This window comes from Lissotriton vulgaris, chromosome 6 (genome assembly GCF_964263255.1).
Source record: "Lissotriton vulgaris chromosome 6, aLisVul1.2, whole genome shotgun sequence".
Lineage (NCBI taxonomy): Eukaryota > Metazoa > Chordata > Amphibia > Caudata > Salamandridae > Lissotriton > Lissotriton vulgaris.
Genome location: NC_141694.1, coordinates 566,594,540 through 566,614,932, shown reverse-complemented (window position 1 = coordinate 566,614,932; position 20,393 = coordinate 566,594,540). Strand labels below are relative to the sequence as shown.

Sequence of the window (20,393 nt, the reverse complement as noted above, 5' to 3'; positions counted from 1 at the left end):
CCTCCTAACCGACGGATCAGGCTCAAACAATCGCTGAGAAGGAGATGCACTCCTAAATGACAACAACGTCGCAACTGCTTTCTCAACTTCGAGACCCACAACAGTCCCTTTCTCAAACTCAGAACGTATACGGTACAACTCAGGCGGAGTCTGACCTACTTCACCATCTTCCCATTGTTCACGAATGAAAGAACACATGATATCAAAAACATATCTTTGTTTCGGTGCTTCCCATTGAAGGAAAACATCCATAACACCCTCAAGGTCATAGTACGAAGGATACGTAACCCATTTACGCGCTAAGTGATCTAACACTGTCCGTTCATTAGGATCAGGCAATTGGCTACGCGATTGCTTACGCTCGACAACAGGAGACATACCCAATGAACCCAACAGAGGAGAAAAGATACTAGCAACCGCAGCAGTCATTCTCTGTCGAGTAGAAGTTGATAAAAGAACAGGAGACGGAACAGAATGAGAAGAAACTGAAGACGGAACAGTAACAGAAGGAACAGACAAGACCGGTGTAGGAGTAGCAGACGAAGGAAGTAGCAAAGTTGGCGGCCCTTGAGAAGGCTGCACCGGAGGAATAGGAGCCAACGGAAAAAGAGCTGGCTGTTGAGGAATCACAGGTGGCAAAGCAACCGGAGGTTGCGCAACTACAACTTGTGGCGGTGCAGTAGCATTCTGTGCATAAGGGGGTGGCGAACTCAGTAGATGCAACATTAAAGGATCTTTCACAAGATCTTTCTTCTCTTCTTGTTGTTGAGGTGGCAAAGCTGGGTAGCACTTATCTACCGGTAGTTTACGTTGCCTAAGCATCTGTTCGCTTTCTTGTTCTTCATTATCCCTAAACTGTATAGCAGCTTGCACCATTGACATACCTCGTTCTCGTTTATTTTTCTTCGCTAACTTAATTTCTTTCGGTTTGGCTTCCTTTCGCCATATGCGGAAAGAGTCAAGCATTGCCGGCCGGGCTTTCTTCTTAAACAGTTTAACTTCAAGATTGTCTAAAATCTCTGTTTCATAACTACCATAACGGGGCCACTGTAGGACACCGTCTTTCCAAGTATATTTAACCCATATTTCATTAAACGCGATGGGGCCCACTCCATGTTTTACGTAGAGCTCATAGGTCGGAGTTCCAATCGGAGGAACCGGACACAAATCCTCCAATCGGGAATCCTTAGTACAACCAAAACCAAATATCTTTCCAAGTCTGCTAAGACCAGGCATCTTCGCTCAGTAGTCTAGCTTCAAACTTCAAGGGAAATCTCAAAACGATAATCTCGTGAAAACACGAGTCCCTCGGCTTTGGGGCCTGCAGGTACCAAATCAAAGTGATCCCGAAGGATACCAAACAAAACTAAGGACTGGGAGATGCTCCACTCATACTTAACTGAAATGTCGATGGCGTCACCAGAAGACCCGTCTATTGTCACGCTCTACAAATCATCTAATGGCTCCAAGACAGGGCGACAGTCAGGGCAGCAGTCCTTCGTAGCCGTCGGAAAGCGGGGAACCTCGCAGCAAAGACTTTCGGACCACGATGACATACAGGGGTCGATGAAGTGGCAGGCCTTCCTCCAGAATTTCCACACGAAGCTCCTCATGATCTTCGGGCTTGGACCGGTACCGCTGAAGTCGCTCCACGTTGGGCGCCAACTGAAGAACCGGGTTTTAGAACCCAGCGGCGCCAGGGATAACGCCCGATGTCTTCGGATTCCCCTGCCTCGGAAAAACAGAGACATGGGACACTTCTTGATGACGTCAAAGACCAGGTTTATTGGCTGCAACCAGGAACAGAGATCTACGAAGCACAACACGGGTGGTTCGCTAGAGAATGCACAAATTCATGGAGCGGAGCATCGTCTTTTATGCCAAAAATCACATTCCTGGTTGGCATCAATTACATACAATCTGACCAATGAAAGAACGACATTTCAAACATATCGCATGACGGCAATCCCACTTTCCGTTTGTCCAGCCCACCAGAAATGACCAAGCAAAAATCCAACATTCCTGTTCGAACAGGCCGGTCAAACCCATCATAAAGACCTCAACCCAAATCAATGATTAAGCCATAAAGGAAGGAACAGAAGCAGATGAGAAACAAGATAGAAGGGTGTGTGCATGTACCATAAACTCAGCAATGTCCTGCTCTTTGATCTCTATCTGACCAGCTGCTTAACAAGGAACTGGCTCAGCGAGGTCAGCCTCGGGCAAGGGAGTCAGTTCGGCCAGGTCACACAGAAGTCAGTTAAGGAGTACGTGTACCAAGGACTCGTTCGGCCATAGTCATCGGCCTATGTGAGGGCAACCACACAAAATGGCTGACGCACACAAAAATAGAACCCGAGGGTTTCAAACGAAATCCCTGACTACGTAGTGTTCTCATTGATCGATTATGACGAAAACACTCGTACACACCGCACTTGTCATTTGCGGTCTACTGATACCAAAATTGTCTATATCCGACGACCTTCATTGAATGGGTTCAGAACCACGAACCCTCAGAGTCACAAAACCACAGAACCACAATATGCCTGATAATGAAAGAGCTTCAGTCCGTGGTCTGCATTCAATTGTTTACTTATATTCCATGTTTTAATACCCTGAAGTTCTCCAGACAGTTGACAAGGCCGCTCCCTTGACTGATGCTCATTTCGTCTGCAGTGTACTGCATCCTGTGCAGCCACTATTCTCAAACTGGATGACCATCTTAGAATGGTATTGTTCTTAGTGTATTATTGTTTTACTGTTCCATGATGGCAGCCATGTTAAGAAGTATTTTGTTCGCTACCTTGTAACAGTATAATAATGATATACTATAGCATTCGAAGATGGCTGCACAGTTCGATGATTACTGAGCCGCCATCATGGAATTATAGTGTGCATAGTGGACCGTTGTTTTTACCAGATCAGGATGGCCAACACATTGCTTTTAAATGCAGCAGCTATGTTGGAACTTTGAAACGAAACTACAATAAAATTGAACGATGGCCATCCACTGCTATGTTTAATTATTTTTTTGTCCTGCAAGAATATGCCTGCCAAGTTTATTTTTACATGTTTTCTTTTTTCTCCCCTTTTCCTTTTATCAAATTTGTGCTTTTGGAGTTGTCTGTTTTATTGTAGATGCGTAAGTGGGTGAAAGCAAGAATGTGCTAGTGGGTGGATAGATTGATTTTTGTGTGCAAGGATGAGTTACAGACCTCATGTATGATGACCTATTGAAGGCCTACAAATCTGAAGCAAATTTACAAGAGACTGTTGAGGTTTGGGTTCTTGCACGTAATAATAAATGCTTAGTAGCTTTCCATTATAAATACTATTCTTGGTTTATATCCTAACATCAAGACATCAAGCAGTCCTCTATAGATTTGAACAAGAAGTAGAAATAGCATTTCAACTTTATTTCAGTTTTGGAAACCATAAAAGTGCACAGTGCAAAATCAATATATATACATAAAAGACATAATCAAAGAGAATATCAATAGGAGTATTAAAGAAATATAATCATAATACCTTGATTGTTCAAGTGCTGCCACAAAGCAAGACCAGGAACCAAAGCAACAACAAACTCATGATAATGAGCTCTTAAAGGATCCTCTATGTCATCCGGTGTGTCTAAGTTCTGCAATAATGAGAGCAGCTCAAGAATACTCATTGAAATAGAGTAAAACTGCGCACTGCAATGGTTAAAAAGAGGCATTTAAAAATGGAGAAATAAATTACCATTATTTGTATGCTTATACATTGAATTGCCCTCCCAGCTCTTATCATCAAGTAAGTCTCTGTTTCCACTGTATAGAGCCGCCTTGGAATAAAACTACAAGTGTGATGGTGTTGATGAAGAGCTGGTTAATTGGTACAGATTTGAAAACACCTAAAACACATGTGACAATTGATCTGGGAGTAATTTGCAGGGAATAGTGCCTTTGATGTTTCCACTTTAAGTTACCTACATTTAACCAAATTAAAATCCAAAGTTCAGAACCAAGACATTTGTGTGCCACATTTAACAGGAACCTTTTCTTACACACCATATTGAGAACAGATACCTGGAGTCCGCAAACACTATTGGTTGGAAGATGTACTATTTCAATATTCCAAGGGCCGTTTGGCAGCTAGTGTTCCCTAGTTTCGGTAAATCTGGACTATCCACTTGTGCCTGAGCTTTTTGTAGACCGGACAGAAGAAAAGGGCATGAGCATTGGTTTCTTCTAAAGGTCCACATGAAGGGCTTTTCTGTTCAAGCACCCGATTCCAGGTTAAAGTAAAAACGTGCAACGGCAGGGTACCATGCCTAAATTGTAGATAGTTTCCTGGCTAAAACAGCTGTATCTCTTCAAGGAATGTCTCTGCACTATAAGCATCTTTGCCCTCAAAAAAACTTTCGGTAAGAGAGGCCACAGTTAGACCTGTCAATGAAGAAGAATGGTTGAACCCCCTAAAACTGTACACGAGTTTCCTCCTGGATATTGCCAATACTGCAACAGCGGGACAGAAGTAAAGTCTCGTCAGCAAACATTATGGCAGGGAATTTTGATGGAACCGAATTTAGGAGCATCATTCTCTCTTACCCCATTAAAAATTCCACCAATCCATTGATTTACAGATTGCAGACCTGTGCAAGATTGCCCAGTGCAGCCTCCTGATGATGTGGCAAAGGTGAATAGGAACTTCTATAGCACATAGTATAGACTAGAGTTTTAATCTTTGGACTAAATAAAAGGCAGACTTGAGGTCCACGAAAGCTAGGTATAAACTACCACCCTCCAACACAGTTGTTTTCCAGTAGAAAAGTTTGAGGCAGAACACCTGGTCAATTGTGGAAGTTCATATCCTAAAGTCCACTTGCAAATTGCTTACCACTTTATGGTCCTCCACCCTCTCCTTTAACCGCTCCAGTAACATCCGGAAAAAACCTTCAGCATTATGTCTATTTGACTGATGGGTCTATAATTCTCAAGTAATGGGGTGGGGGGCATTCTTGTAATCCTGTATTATTTCTGCACCGGCCCAGGACTTAGGAATGGGCTTGCCCCCAGGTATGGCATTGAAAAGGATCCGCAAGTAAGGAACTCAGACTTAGGATTCAGTGAAAAAAAGATCCCCAAGTATTTTATCGATACCGGGTGCCTTGTGTGGAGCTATTTTAGATCTAGCACTACATACTTCTGTAGCAATGATTAGAGGAAAATCCTGCAAATCATACTGATACACATGCTATTTATGGGTGGGTCAGTTGCGTTAATCACCCCTCCTTCCTGTCTCTCCTGTCCATCATATAATGGCCGAAAGTACCCATTCCATACTTTGGGCGCAATGTTGGGCTCATTGGCGGTTCTTCCTCATCTATTCCCAAAGGTGATTATGTTCCAAAATGCCCTGGTATCTTTAGTCTTAAGAGCCTGGAGAAGAGAATCCCATTAGTTCTGGTCCCAATCTATTTTGGCCGGTCTAATGCCATTCCTGTGGATCCTTCATGCACTTTGAATATGGTACTTGTCTTTGTATTTTATAGCTGCTAAAAGTGTATTTTTGGCTTTTCTGAATTGACCATTATACCATGAGGGGATTGTGTGTTTATGCCCACTGGACAGCACTTCCACAAAGAAGAGTTCCTTCAGAGATGTCGTTAGGTCTTGACCACTTCCTCAATTGGGTTGCTTGTACCAGTGGTCGCAACACATTTGCCAAGATATTCCATAGCATTACCAACTACCTTACGTATTGCATTAATGGAGTTAGGAGACTGCTGCACCCTGGCCCCTGGATACCTCGCCTAGACTACGGCAGGTACAATCTAACGTCGAGGGGGTCAAAGTTTATTCATATGTGATGTCACTCTGTCTGATGCCCAAGTGTTCAAATTGGCAGTTAAGATTACCCCCAATGACCTTAGAGGCCAACCCTGGGATTGAGGATAACAAGATTGCTAATTGCTCCACTGCTGGGGATTCTTTACCGTTACTCAAGGGTCTAGAGTAAACATTAACCAGTGCTATGACTACAGCAAGAGAGAATGTCAACAATTCGCACATATCTGGCGACCCAGATTCAGCAGATTTGTAGAAAGTCACGAAACCAGGGTGCCTTAGTTCTTCTTTGGCCCATGTTTCTTGGAATAACACCTGGTCAAATTGGTTGATAAATGCCCCCCAGTCACTGCATGCCACCTTGTTTCTATGCCCTACTACATTCCAGGAAGCTACATTAATATTTTTGGGTGATATTTTTGTAGCTAGTCAAGTCCCTCCAGTGTCATCCTCCTGCATGAGCACCTGAGGCTGTCCTTCTGGGTCAGTGCTGCTATCAGTGTGCAGCCTGTTGACTGTTCCCTGTTTCCCCTATCACTAATTGCCAGCCGGTCCCCGCCTGCTGCTGAAAAGAAAAGTGTTTGACGTGTACCCAGGAGGTCAGAGACCACTTGAGAGTATTTATCAAGTCTGGCCGCGACCCCCCAAGAGTACAAAAAAACAACTGTCCTAGATCTAACCTGCTCCTCTGCCCTACAATGGGATGCACCACTTGGTCCTTCCTGGTTCAGGTATGGAGTTAAGGTGTGGTAGCCATCGGCTCTATTGGCCCCATCAGGAGGACTAGCTTCTTTTGGGTTCCCGGGAGTTACTGTCTTCTTGGACCCAATATGTCAACCCACTCCATTGAATTTCTCATATCTATTGTGAACTGGAATTGTGTAGAGTGGAGGCCCATGCACCAGAGGTGTTTGGGAGACATACTTGAGGATAAGTTAGTAGTGCACCAGGAGTATTGATTTGCTATGCCTGAGGGTGGTCTATAAAAGTAGCTAAGTGGAAAAACCCTTACGGCGGAGTTAGAGGACTATGACAATAAGTTGCCCAATAACAAAATGTAGACCAGGTGGGTATCCCTAAAATTGATAACAATGCAATTCCCAGGCTTGTCTTTGGCACCTTTCCCAATCCAACTGATTCTTCGCGCTGGAATAATATCGCCAGCTCTATCAGGTGGGAAGTGTCTATGCCTTGAGAGCCAGTGAAAGTATATATTATTTTAATTCCTCATGGGATTCTCTCTGGTTAATTTTCAGTTATAACTACAACATATGGGGCAGATCGATGTTTGTAGATTTCACAGAGAGCCCCTAGGAGCCTGTAGGTGCTTCCTCTTCTATTCTACTGAAAGCAGTTCCTGGTAACATCTGGGTCCTGGAACACGTGTCAATTGCATTTGCATGAATTAATGTGGGCAGGCACAATCCACTGATTCAGTGAATGCAGTGATCTTTCTTGCTCAACTGTTACGTAGCAATGCTGTGTAATAGCAGCACTAATGAAAGAAAAGTGCATATTCTTGCCTCATGGATGTTAATTAAAACATTTGGGGACCATTTCTACAAACATGCATATCTTCTCTTAACCTAGGCCAAAGGGGATTCTCTCTTCTGTGGCTACAGTCCACAAATGTGGATAGAAACATGGAAAACCTCACACAAGAACTTCATGTCTTCTTCCAAACAGCATATTGAATGAGGCTAAGAGATACAGACAACAAAAATATCTTTATATTTTGAGCTTTGATCGTGTGAAAACTAATATAGGGGGGGGCTGCAGCGGGAAGACAAATCCGAATGAAAGCATGATTTATTTTTGCCCTTTTACCTAAAGAGGATGAGGAAGAATCCTGACCTTATCCCTTTTTGTTCATTTCATTGACAATATTTTAAGATTTAAAAATAAAATTCCAAGATGGGAGATTACCATGCCTCTGTGATCTGTACTACCACAGCATTTTTGGTGGCTTTGGGTATTACTGCGCAATAAATTAGACAATACTTCAAGCAATTGCTAAAAGTACACAATGCTCTTTCCTCCATGACCACATAAACCAACTAAATAGACAGATTTTAGTCTTGTTTCATGGAGTTTAGGAATAATTCATCTGGGAGTCTCTCTATTTTGTAGGCCTGAAAGACCATCACCCAAAGTTCTGGAAGTCTAGATGAACATTCTATCAGGCCACAATCCTCCATGCGTATCTCTGGTCCTTACATCTTCATTATGAAAATTCTGATTAGCAAAATAAACTTTTGAAAAATTATGCAACACCAAAAGCTAGAAAGCATTTGTAGTGCACTCCGATCTGGTCTGTGCTTTTAGGGACATTTTTTTGTGATCAGTGCACTGCCAGCCTCTGAGTATTCTAAATTGGCTCTTATTTAATCTGTGCTCTCAGAGAGTGATTAACGATGTCAAGTCTAAACTAACTGAATTTGGTGATGATAATAAGCTGAAGAATAGAAATTTGACTTTCACTTTCTGGAAGCCTCCAATCAAACGCCTCTGAGTTGTGGCTTGCAGAATCCATTGCCAGTGCATAATTCTCCCTTTATACCAAGATCTGCTCCACAAGACTTCACTGAGATAATGGGTAGTGGGTGCAATTTTTCTCATGTGGTGGGGTTGTCCATCTGGATGACTTCAGGGGAAAGCCTCTCTTTTCATGGAACCAATTGTTCACTGAGGCAATTATCCTTTGTGTGGGGTTGACAACTGGCGGCGAAAATTGAAAATACTTTGTTTGATCAGTTCAGTTAAGGGCCTGATAACAAATAGGGTTCCCAGGTACCGGAACTGAACAGAGAACTGCCGTTCTCCTTGGATGACTCTTACGTTGCTTGATACAACCTTAGCTTCCTCCTTTGTCGCAGCACAGAAGGAAGATCTTGATTTACATGACCAACTCCAAGGATTATTTAAACAAGCATGGAAGAGCCCCCAACAAGCTGCATCTACTCTCAGGGGATGGTGCACTCCTTTAGTAGGTTTGTTTAACCCTTTCTGGAATACACACTGCCATGAATTTGCTGATTGTGTGGGCAAAAGTGGCTCTGTGGGCTGTGCTTTTCTGATCATCTGGGATTTTCAGTTCCTAAATATAGTTTCCTAAACACTGTTGTCTCAAGTGATCCGTTAATTTGCACACCTTTCGCTCCTCTAAAAATTGTTGTGTAACTTAAGTAGCCACATCAAATGTAGTCCCCCCCCCCCCTTCCCCCGCTGGCCCTCCCCGCCATTATTTCTCCCAATCTGAATGAGTAAGGCTGCTTTATCACCAAAAAGGTGATTGTGGCCCACATGGCTCGTCAATAGTTAAGTCTTGCCACCTGATTCCTGAGTGGTAGTTTACGTTCAACTTTGGCTTCCCGAGCAAAACATTGATATATTGAGAATGGAAGTAGCAAGTAGAGATTATGCAACTGGAAATTCATGAAAATAACTAATTTATCCTATTTCGGATCCTAACAAAGAGTTGGTAGTCAAGGAATGTGATAGGGCTCCATAAAAATGCAATGGTTAGTTAATTCGGTAACTAAAGAAAAGAATTACAATCAAACAATCATTATTAAAATCCACCGATGATGTAGGGTCTTATGGTCCAATAATATATTTACCACTAATAGATCGCAAAGGGTGTATTAAATGCCAGTAGAATGATACCGTATGTGTCTTTTTTTAATGGTGGCTTTCGTGTGACACTAAAATTCTACTTGGAAAAACTTTCCCCATGCCTCTGTACTCCAGATTATGTATTGAAATGACTAAATAGACTCGCATGGCAAATTAGAAATGTATTATAAATTGATTAACATGCTTATTATAAAAAATAAAACATTCCCAACAGAGCAAAAAACTAAAGTACTTTGCCCAACGAGGAAGCCTAACTATCTTTCCAAATACGGTTAGACATTGGCAAGAATAAATAATTTCTCGATTACTTAGTAAATGTAATAAAACCCATCAACTGTAGTCCCTTTGCATTAACACAAACACACTGACCAAGTAGAATGCACAGTGCAGTTATGTTTAAACAAGTAATTCCTCAAATGCCAAAATATATATGCCACTTTACTGTTTTATGTATTCCTACAGGAAAGTAGCAAGTTTCAGTTTAAACATTTGCAACTCTAAAAACTACATAAAACATTCAAAATAAACTGTGACTGTAGTATACAATTCGAATTTCTGAAGCGGTTGGTGTAAAAATACAACTTTTTTAGTGAACAATTAAATCTAATAAGTGAAGGATTCACCTTAGCAGTAGCTGCTTAGTTACTGCCGTATCCACCTAGCTTACTTTTCTAAATTAATTTGTTTCAAATATAAAATAAATACAAATTAACTTCTGAATTTGCATTAATCGTGGAAAGGTAGTCCGTATCAAATTGTCAATATAAAACAAGACAAACGTGCAGAAAATATATTTCTAATATTGTATGCACCACAAGCTTTTTAATTTTCTATGCGTAATTTTTTTTTAAGTCAGTTTTTAATTTGAGGATCCCTCCTTAATGCCATTCGACACCCAGTCCCCTTCCTGGTGTTTCTGTTTTCTACTCGGGCTGTTAATACGCAACTTGTTTAATCTTCTATAATCCTCCTGTACTGCAAAATTGTTGTCTGGAAAATCAACAAGCCGTTCTCTTTGTTCTTTCTGCACTCGCCGTAAATGAACAGGAATTGATTGAACCTTGTTGAGAAGGCTGCTACACATGATTTTTGTAAATAAACATTTTGATAACATTTGTTGGTTTTCATTTTTTCAGGTTTTGTACTGCTCCTGAATCGCATGCGGGATGATTAACCGTTCAGTTAATTTGCTGTGAGGTTTTTTTTGTTTGCTATTAAGGATGTTTTTTTAATATTTGAAAGATGTCTGCGTATTACTCTCGATCTACCTCCATCTCGGCCAAGATGGCGGTTACCGTTTTGACACATGAGAATCAGTTGCTGGTCAAAACTCAGGCATGCAATTGCTCAGGATATTCCACCGAGCCACCTATGTCATTCTAAGAGTAATAGAGAAAGCTTTGGCAAAAATGATTTCGTGCCACATTCACCTCACTGGAGATAATAGTTACATGTATTACAGTTATTTGGGAGGACTAGTGTTTGGTTACTAACACATGTGTAATGCATTAGGCAGCCTGACCTTGGATTGAAAGATTCTTCTGAAATGGAAGACACCAAATTAAAAGGGGAGCCACTTGAAATCGTGTTTGTTCAATGACCGAAACCAGGGCAGGAAATACATACTGGTGTGTCCCAGAAAATCCGAGCGGCTCTTCGCAAATACCTCTTAGGATGCTAGAAAATCTAATCAAAAATTGTTTTAGTTTTCAAAACAAATGCAAGCCCAGCAACATAGAATAGACTGCCTCACCACCCCAAATTAAGGAGAAGAAGAATACAAGAAGTTTGCTATTTCTTGCTACTGACTGGGTGGGGTTATGCTGTGCTCAGGCTGGTTGCTATGTGTTAGTCTACTTTAAGTCTGCAAAGTGGCGCCACCAAAACCAGCGAACCTTGGCTGGAAACCCTGTAACCAAACTTCCATGGTGACTGTATGATTTTTGTGCATGTAAAAAACAATGAAAACATGTTGAAATTAAAAAGAAAATCCTTTTTTTAAGCTAACAGGCATGGGTGACATTGTGACAAAGTACGAGAATAACTTTGACCTACCAGCAGTCTGTTCATCCTTACACACCAGACACGCTGGTGAGAATTCCAGTACTGCTGAGCTGCTTCAGTCTCATCCAGTGTTGTTCGAAATAAACCCATATATCAGTACATAATGCTCAGAAGCCAGTCATGTCCTAGGGATTCTCATCACAGTCCCGTACAGAACACTTTGAGTAGCCTTGTCCGTGCCATCAAGGTAAAACATCAGCCTGCTCCATTAGTCTCCCTTTGCCATTTTCACTGTACATCCACCAGCACTGTGGTCCGAGATTTGCTTTAAGTTGCGTGAGATTTCCAGGTAAAAATGTAGTTGCTTGGACTCTTGTCCACAGCTATTTTAGGCATATATGTCATGTGATAATTCGAACCGCATGACCTGTCGGTTTGACTGAGTGGTTAATTCAGATAGAACCTAGTGTAGTTTGTAGGAAATCTGAATACCTGCGGAACTTTAAGACCACCTTTACAAGCAAGCATTGGCAAAGCCAATAGTTCTGGCGGTGTATGCTGACCTCCCACTTTGCCAATGCTTATGTAGGTTGTGTTTTTATTTTAATTTTATTTTAGGAAGCCATGCATTTAATGAAAACAAACATTCTCTAAAGGCCAATATACTATTTGTATGTAAAAGCCCACATTGGACCAGTAGTCGCTGGCAGTGAATGGGACTACTTATTGTGCAGATGCGACCGTGTGCATGAGTGGGATGCTGTCACTTGTATTCAGGGAAACTAATAACTGAAGTGTGCTGACCATGTGCTCTAAGCTGTCGTGGGCGCAAGGTAAATGGGACTAATATTACAGCAGAGCATTGGATAAAGAGGGTTGACTGCAAGCCCCCTTATGTATAGTACGTATATTCTATCAAAAAACATAAGGTTTTGGCTAACGCCAGACTTAAAAATGTGGGAATTATTTTTTTAATGTGCGGACAATGATTGAAATATGCTCTCTGACTGCAAGCTGTATTTCACACTGCCGATGAAAAGTAAATTGCCCAAACTATTCAATAAAGTGTATTTTTTATTTTACAGCGGTTTATTCAGTATTTGGCATCTAGAAACACATTGTTTAACCTCAGCAATTTCTTGGATAAAACTGGATCACACGGTAAGTTTTTGTTTTTCTTTATATGGCTTGTATCACAAAAAAAAACATGATAAAGGATGAAATAGATCACGATGGGAGCACTTATTTGTGTAGATAAAACGTTTGCGTTTTTGCACAGTTACTGATATGGTATATTTCTTGAGTCCTTATTGTAGGCATGCTTCTACACAATCACAAATGCTGTTGGCCGAAGGCCTTATTCCGCAACCCAGTTGACATAATAATTCCTTGTTGTGTTGTCTTGGTATACAAACATATATTTTTTTAAATAAAATGTATTTATTCTCTATATGTCTTTTCGTGAAGATTTATCTGAAGCCCTTGTGGACAAGGGCCTTGCGTGTTGGATTATCTCTTCCAACCGCGGTTCTCAAAGTCTTCTGAATCCACACGATGAAAGAGTCTACACTTAGGAGTAGCTTGGGGAATCAGAATAGTTTGTTTCATCATGGCTGCTGTCAACTCCTTTCAACCCACGTGGGTTTTGTTCATTATTGCCCACAAATCTTCCTGGGGACACAGGGTTCGTAAATCCTTAAATACAGTATTCAGTGTGCTACTACTTGACTTGCACAATGACCTCCAGGGCCGGCTTCAGGGTGGGGCAGCCGCACCTGGCTCGAACCTTAGTGGGGGTGAAAGGAGAGAGGTCTTTGTGCAGAAATAACTTGTGCGTTTCAAAGCACCTGCTGCTGATTCCTTGTGTTTCCAGCAGTTTTCAGGCAACAGTAAAAGTGTCAAGATAACTCAGGTGATTAATGTTTCTGCTGGAGAGCGATCAGACTTTTGTCTAGTGGCAGTTATGGCTGATAGCCCAGTGTTAATATTAGGCCTGGGCTGAAAATTCCGTTCCGCTCGCGGAATTTGGGTAATTTGGCATTCCACAGAGAATGCGGAATTGCCAAAAATTCTCCGATCTGCGGCTATATGGAATTTTTTGCCTGTTCGAGCTTTCAAAATGCATGTTTGCAAGATATTTCTCCCCCAGCACGCAAACAGCATTCACGAACAGGAAAAAAGCATCGCGAACGGGCAGACGAGCAATTCCATGTGTTCACAGAACTTTTGCGTCCTCGCAGAGATTTTTTTTCCGTTTCGCAGAGCTTTGTGTAGCGCGACTACCCGAATTCCGCCCACCCCTAGTTAATATACCTACTGCAAAGAGCATGTACCTTGTAGATAACACAATTATATGTTATATAGATAGCACAGTGGGTTACTGCTTTTGGCGCAGACATCCTTTTGTTGTTTGATGTTCGTAAGTCATATTCCTAGTAGAACACAGAGACCTATGATCTGGAATCAAAGAGCTGCATGCAAACTGCATGGTAAAGGTTAGAACGTTATTTTTTTTCCCACAATCTTTTATTACATTAATTTGGCTTAAAAGGGTTCTTTGGGGTCGAACACATTCTTATTAGTAAAGCCAACCACTATGATACGTCTTGAATCCTGATGCCCAGATGTATTAACACTTTACATCACCCTTGCACCACGCAAGTGGACACAGGGTGACACAAAACCTAGAATGAGATTTACCAAGCCATGCAAGGCCACACTGCATGGCCCTGCTTAGCTTGGTAAATCTTGCATGATGCAAGGCAGCCCAAGTTGCTACCTTGCATTACTCTGCATGGTGGGGCGTTACATGAGTGGAGTGTGGCAGTTCCCATGCTTCCACCCATGTATTCTGAAGCATTTCCAGATTTACCAACACTGCTAGACTTGAGAATGCATCACAAATATTCACCTTCCCACCAGAGGTGCAACAAATAAAAATTTCTTTATTTCTCCGCGTTGTTTCCTCTTTTTAGGTGTGCTGCATTCTGCAGCACACTTAGAAAGAGGAAAATGTCTCTAAAGATTGTTTTTGTGCAGGAAGGAGCACCTTCCTGCAGAAAAACTATCCTGTGAGTGATGCAGGCACCCTAGCTCCATGGCGCAAGGGTATCTTTGTTGGTGCTAGGATGGAGATTGTGCACCAGCACAGGCAGAACCCAAAAATGCACCATATCTTGACCGACCGGGTGCATTCCAAACCTCTCCCTTTCATGCATCGCAGCATGTTGTCATGTTGTGTGAAAAAATTATAAATATAGCCCGTTGTGCTTCTCCAGATCAAACACTCTTAAAATATTCTGTCTACTAGTAGAGATGACTTGAGTCCTACACCTTATAACCCGCATCGTCTTATGTAACATTTTCTATAGACTGATTTGCACATGTATTATTCTTTGTCCACGTATAATGTGTATGTGATGTGAAGTGCTCTGACACTGGCATGAGTAACGCTGTAAAACAAAGGAAATGCATATGAAAGAGGGGCTATGGAGACATGAGGGGCACTAATGGAGGTTGGTAGCGAGTGAACCCGTAAAGGAGGTGGTCAATGGGAGTTGGGGTGCGCCAAAAAAGATTCTTGCACTGGACACCGTCACTACTTAAGCTGGCCCGGATGGTCACTCACAAGGATTGGCCACATGAGGGGGGAGGATTTGGAGCAGGCTTTGTCCTTAGTCCAGTCCCAGATGTTAGCCGCCATTGCACACAGCTGAAGGTTGCGTGCAGCGGAGGTTGGCCACCCATTGCTGGATGGGGCCCTGTGGCCAACTCCTGCTTTGCACAGCTGAAGGCCATTGCACAGTGAAAATCTACTGCAAACTAGGGTTGGGTATGTGGCCTGGCCACTTGCACCAACCTCAATGGCGCACAGCTGAAGAGCATGTGCAAAGGTGGGGGGCTCATGCACAGGGCACCAGGTGTTAATGAAGGGCCAGTTTTGCAGCACACCATGCTATGCATGACCGTAGGCTATGCACAGTGGAGTCTGACTGACCATGGAGATTTGTGGTACAGGGCCGGTTCACAGGTCAGTCCCTGCTTTCAACCATAACTGTGCCTTAAGACTGTGTGCAGCGAGGCTGGGTGCCCATGACTGGTTGGGCACATGGAACTGATATATGTGATATATGATCAAGGAAACAAAAATTCACTGGGGGGAAAAAACCTAAGATTAAAGTGTATAGTTACTTTTGGTTATAACACATTAATATTGAAAGAAAAATTAGAATATCACTGAAGAGACTACAGTTAATATTGAGTTATAGTTGCAGATTAAAACTGAAAAAACACCTCAATTTTGCCAGTTATGGTCAGGATGACATGGTTAGTGTTCTCGTCTTTGGTGGTTGTGGTGGTGCCTTATTAGATTTTCCTAGGAATGTTTTATGGGCAGTTTTGTGTGGTGACCTACATGTATGCTTTTCTGGGCGAGTTATGCTGTTTTCTGCCATGTGTCTGTTTTGGTGCTGGGATTCGCTGCTTCTCCTTTAGCTATTTTGGCTCCAAGTGTGTTTTCTGTGATGTTGCAGAGCAATGGAATATTTACTATTTTTGAAGAGTACCTCTATTCATTTTGTGACAGAAAGATGTTTTGATGTTGGGTTACAGGTATGGGATGTATTGAAAGTGGCGAACACGTGGAAACCAGATGGAGTTTAGTTCACCAGGATTATGGGTCTGTGTTCACTGGCTAACAAGTAGTTGCAATTTATGGGAGCTTGCAGAGTTAAAGGCTAAGTTCTGGGTGAAGGCCAGGCTGGAGTGATGTTGGTAAACTGTTATTTCCTCATTTCTGGATTCTCCCTTTTCCAACACCAAACAAGGTAGGTATAGCTTCCACATGAGGGAGCAGAGGTGTTCAGTTTTTTGACGGTTGTGCAGCTGGGGCATTTTCTCTGCACATTTAATCTCAAGGGGCATGTTATTGGAGTGTGCACTTGCTGTTCGGTGAAAGCTGTTTGCAAGGACTTCTCCTTGCGGGACTATGATGGCCTGGGTAGGAGTACAAAGATAGGCGTTATTGCAATTTATTGTGGTTTTGTTGATGGATGTAGAGGAATTTGCATGGCATCTGCTTGGCTATAAGAACCATTGTTTTCTGTTTAAAAGTGTGTGCTGATGGAGTCACATATAGACTTCTGCCGGAAATATTGTTTTTATTTTTCTTTGTCATTGTGTGGACTTGGGTATGGACGTGGATCACTAAATCGTTTCTTTCACATGAATATTTACTATTCCTCGGTGTGTATTGTGAGGCTTCACTGTTATCCCCGAATTGCCGTGTGTTTGAGTTTAGACTTATAGCTGCTTTTGACTTTTGGTCATATACTGTGTACACACTAATGTATGAAGCTATAGGTGAAAGGAGGGTATATGTTTAGTTTCTGACAGATCACCATGCATTTGGGAGTTTGAAGTTTGACAGAAACAGTCAAAACAATTCTATGTGATCTCATCCTGATGCTTGCACATTTTTTTGCATTTGAAATTCATTTTACATTGTAATCAGGTTCATGAAACAATAATAATAATAATCTACATTTGTAAAGCGCGAACCATCACCCGTAAGAGTCTCTAGGCGCCGTCTGGAAGATTAGGAAAGCTATTGCCCAGAGTCACATGGTGCTGGTCTAATCTGCCGCCGGAAACTGCACTGGTGCCTATATTTAAAGGGTGAGGTATACTAGTAGGCTGTTGGGTATTGCATTCTGGGGGATTTTCTAATGAGTATGTCACTGGTCCATAATCATTGGATACTTGTGTTTTTGGGATCTTGAATGCCATTTGCATGGACCTAGTCTGTGTATGTGTTTGCTATTTTGACACAAGCCACTCTTTGTTTTAGTGTTGATATCGGACAAAGCTCGTATTTGCGAGTGACGAGTGGGTCTCACAGTCTGCTTTATTGGTCTTGCTGTGTCAGACCCAAAGAATTTAGGATCTGGATGGTGAGCACAGGGGATTCTGGCGTACCAGAATTTGACAGGAGCATGGATGTAGCAGGTGCTATTTAAACTGAAACTGTTCTTTTAATAACAGAAACAATCCATTATTTAGTCTTGACTTTGCTTAGAAATCCATTTATTTATGTTTTATACTGACATTTATCACATCATCGCTTATTTTCTCTCTGATAGTAGGTCAAATCTGTACACACATCAGCAAACTACAGATCTCGCCATCCATTATCATTATTCGCTCATCACACTATACAGTCGCATTCTCTCAGATACGGGTATATTCTTAATACAATATGTTGGAAAGTGGATTATTAGTTGGAGTGGGAGAGGCCACCTTGAGAAATTAAAACACTCCTTCTCAGGGTCCCTAATTAATCCTTAGCTGAACTCCCTGGTAGCTAGGGCACAGAAAAGACAGACTTATTTTAGGGCAATGTGTAAAGTGCTTATGAAGTACCAAAACAGTAATAATGTCTATACTAAGCAATACAAATGCAATTACAAAAACCGAGTAAAATGTCATTAACAAAATGTCTCCAAAATGACAAAAATCCAATATGGGGAGCTGGAGATATGAATTCAAATGAAAGTAAGTAGAAAGCGCACCAAAAAGCACTTAGTGCCAATAGTAGTATTTGGAATTGGTAGACTGAGACCTAGACCTACTTTGAGGCCGACTACGATGGAGCTAGAGTCAGATACACCTAGTTGATTAGTTCTGGTGAAAGTCAAAAACATTTTTTAAGTCCCACTTTAAAAAGGGACCATGTCACTTGTTGAAGAAAATAAATCCTCACCGCGAGGCACACTGCTGAAGTTGTAGCCACTGCTGTGAAATCGAAGGCCAGATGCCTGAAGCAGGTTGGTCCCACTGGCACTCTGACACTTTGGATATTTCTTGCTGAAAATTTTCTATGTCCCAATACAGATTGTGTCGTAGTCAATTTTTGGGAGATGTGGAGATGTTTGAACAGGACGAAGCAGAAAATTCAATCCGATTGCTGTGGAACTGCAGGTTAGATGGATGCCACTGGAGGAAAAGTTTTCAAAAGTTTAAAATGTTTTTTTCCTTGTGTTCAAACTACCACAATAGTAAACATCTAAGGCCCCCAGGACCACAGGTGAAGGCACTTTAAGAATCTCAAGTGTCAGGCAGAGACCAACAGCAAAGTACAGTCCAGGTCCAATTGCCACTTGTCAGCTGGGTACTTCAGGGAAAAGGTGTTTTGCGTGTCTGGCAGCTTATGTCCTTCCAGCTAGAGGTCATTCAGATGACCCTTGGCGTTTATTTCTTCCTCTTGGGTAGATAGGGAGCAGGTTCAGTTTTTCAAAGTTCCACTCAGTTCAGAGGTTGCTTCCACTAGATCACTACATTTACTTGTGCAAGGGAGATCCCCTTTCAATTTAATGAAGTTTCTGGGTCCACCCTAAAGGTTCTTCCTGCAAGGGGAGTAAAACCCCTTCCTACACCTAGGCCATTGGCTGCTCTGAGAGCAGTCTTTACACTTCTGTCACACCTCATTACAACCAAACAAGGGCAGGGCAGTTGCTGGAGAGATAACATAAAGTAGCCTCCGGCAGCTTCAAACAGGGTAAAGGTAACTCTAAAAGTCTCATTTCCATTATTTTTACCAAACATTTGACTTCATCATTAATTTATATTTTTATTAAATATCAAAATAAGTATTTGAAGGGACTATGTAGCTGGTACAGGTCAACTGTTATAAATTTTATAATTATAAGAAATTAGAGTAGTAGTTGAGGGGGGGGGTCATAACTAACCACAGATAATAATCAAAGTCCTTGTCCGAGTGAACCCTAAAAGCCATGAAATAAATAAACAACTTTTAGTGCTGCATAAATACTTAACAAATTGCCTCTAACAGTAATAAAGTGAAAACAGAACACATGAAAAATCCCAAACTACTTTTGAAAAATATAGTATTTTTTTAAAAATAAAATGACAAAAATGTAATAAGTAACCAGATTTAATGAATTTTAAATTTTAAGGTTCCAAGAGGCACAAAAAGTGTTAATCACCAACCACAGTTTTCTGGTCACGCTATACTGGGTCCGTTTCAAACGTTAAGGCTGACCGTAATGGAGTGCATGCAAGATGTAATGACCAGGTTTGCCCTGAAGAAAAGTTTTACCTTCAGACTTAGTATCCGGAAAGGAAGTAATAAATCCTCAGCTGGGCAAGGCAGCAGGCTGTGGCCGAAGTGGGCGCTGTCGTCGGATAATCCTTGGATGAGGTCTCGGTGAAGCTGTTGACTTTGGGCGTGAAAGAAATTGGAATATCATGCCCAAGGAAGATCCCTCGCCATCTGGATTCTTTTCACACTTTAGCCCGATGAAGAATTCTACATTCAGGCTTAGTCTATTTTTGGAATTTGTATTCTTCCAGTGGTGCGAGGCTGCAGTGTAAGATGGCGCAACAAGGCTGGACAGATTTTTCGCAATGTCCAGCTGGATTGTATTTAGTGCTGCAGAGGAGAATGTAGTAGGAGCAACCTGAATGTTTGACCCGGTGATGATGAATCTTCGTCAGATCAGTTTGGCAGGTTGGTCCTTGTCCCCAGTTTGTTGTCAGAGCAATAAGTTGGAAAACATATTCTAACTTGCATATTTCATGAGACTTTAGGAGAAGTACACTTTGAAACCAGCCAAGGGTCCAGTACCTTGGGGGCCGCACCTACGGGTCGAGACTCATTCCAGCAGAGGCCAGCAGCAGAGTTCAGGGCAGGCTCATTTGGAACTGGTCAGCTGGGCAGTTACAGGAAAGGGTTCTGGAAGCTTGTTTGGGTCCCTGTAGCTCAAGTAGTTCAGCCTCACTTCTGGGGTCCTGGGTTCAAGGCAAGCTATTCAACCCTTCTTTTAGGTTCTTCAGACAGCAGGGCAATCCTTCTTCTGATTCTTTGCAGGTTCAAGAGTGTTCTGGGGAGGGTACTGGGGCTGCCACATT

The 20,393-nt window shown here is 41.9% G+C and overlaps 1 protein-coding gene across 11 annotated transcripts in view; it reads left to right on the top strand.

Moving 5' to 3' along the window:
* SNAP91 (synaptosome associated protein 91) overlaps positions 1–20,393 on the top strand; it is a 742,345-nt gene that overhangs the window by 194,505 nt on the left and 527,447 nt on the right. For all 11 annotated transcript variants that reach the window (XM_086926569.1, XM_086926565.1, XM_086926568.1 and 8 more), the window contains exon 4: positions 12,551–12,626. In XM_086926569.1, the coding sequence (XP_086782695.1) occupies positions 12,551–12,626 (76 nt within the window). The remainder of the gene's footprint in view (positions 1–12,550; positions 12,627–20,393) is intronic.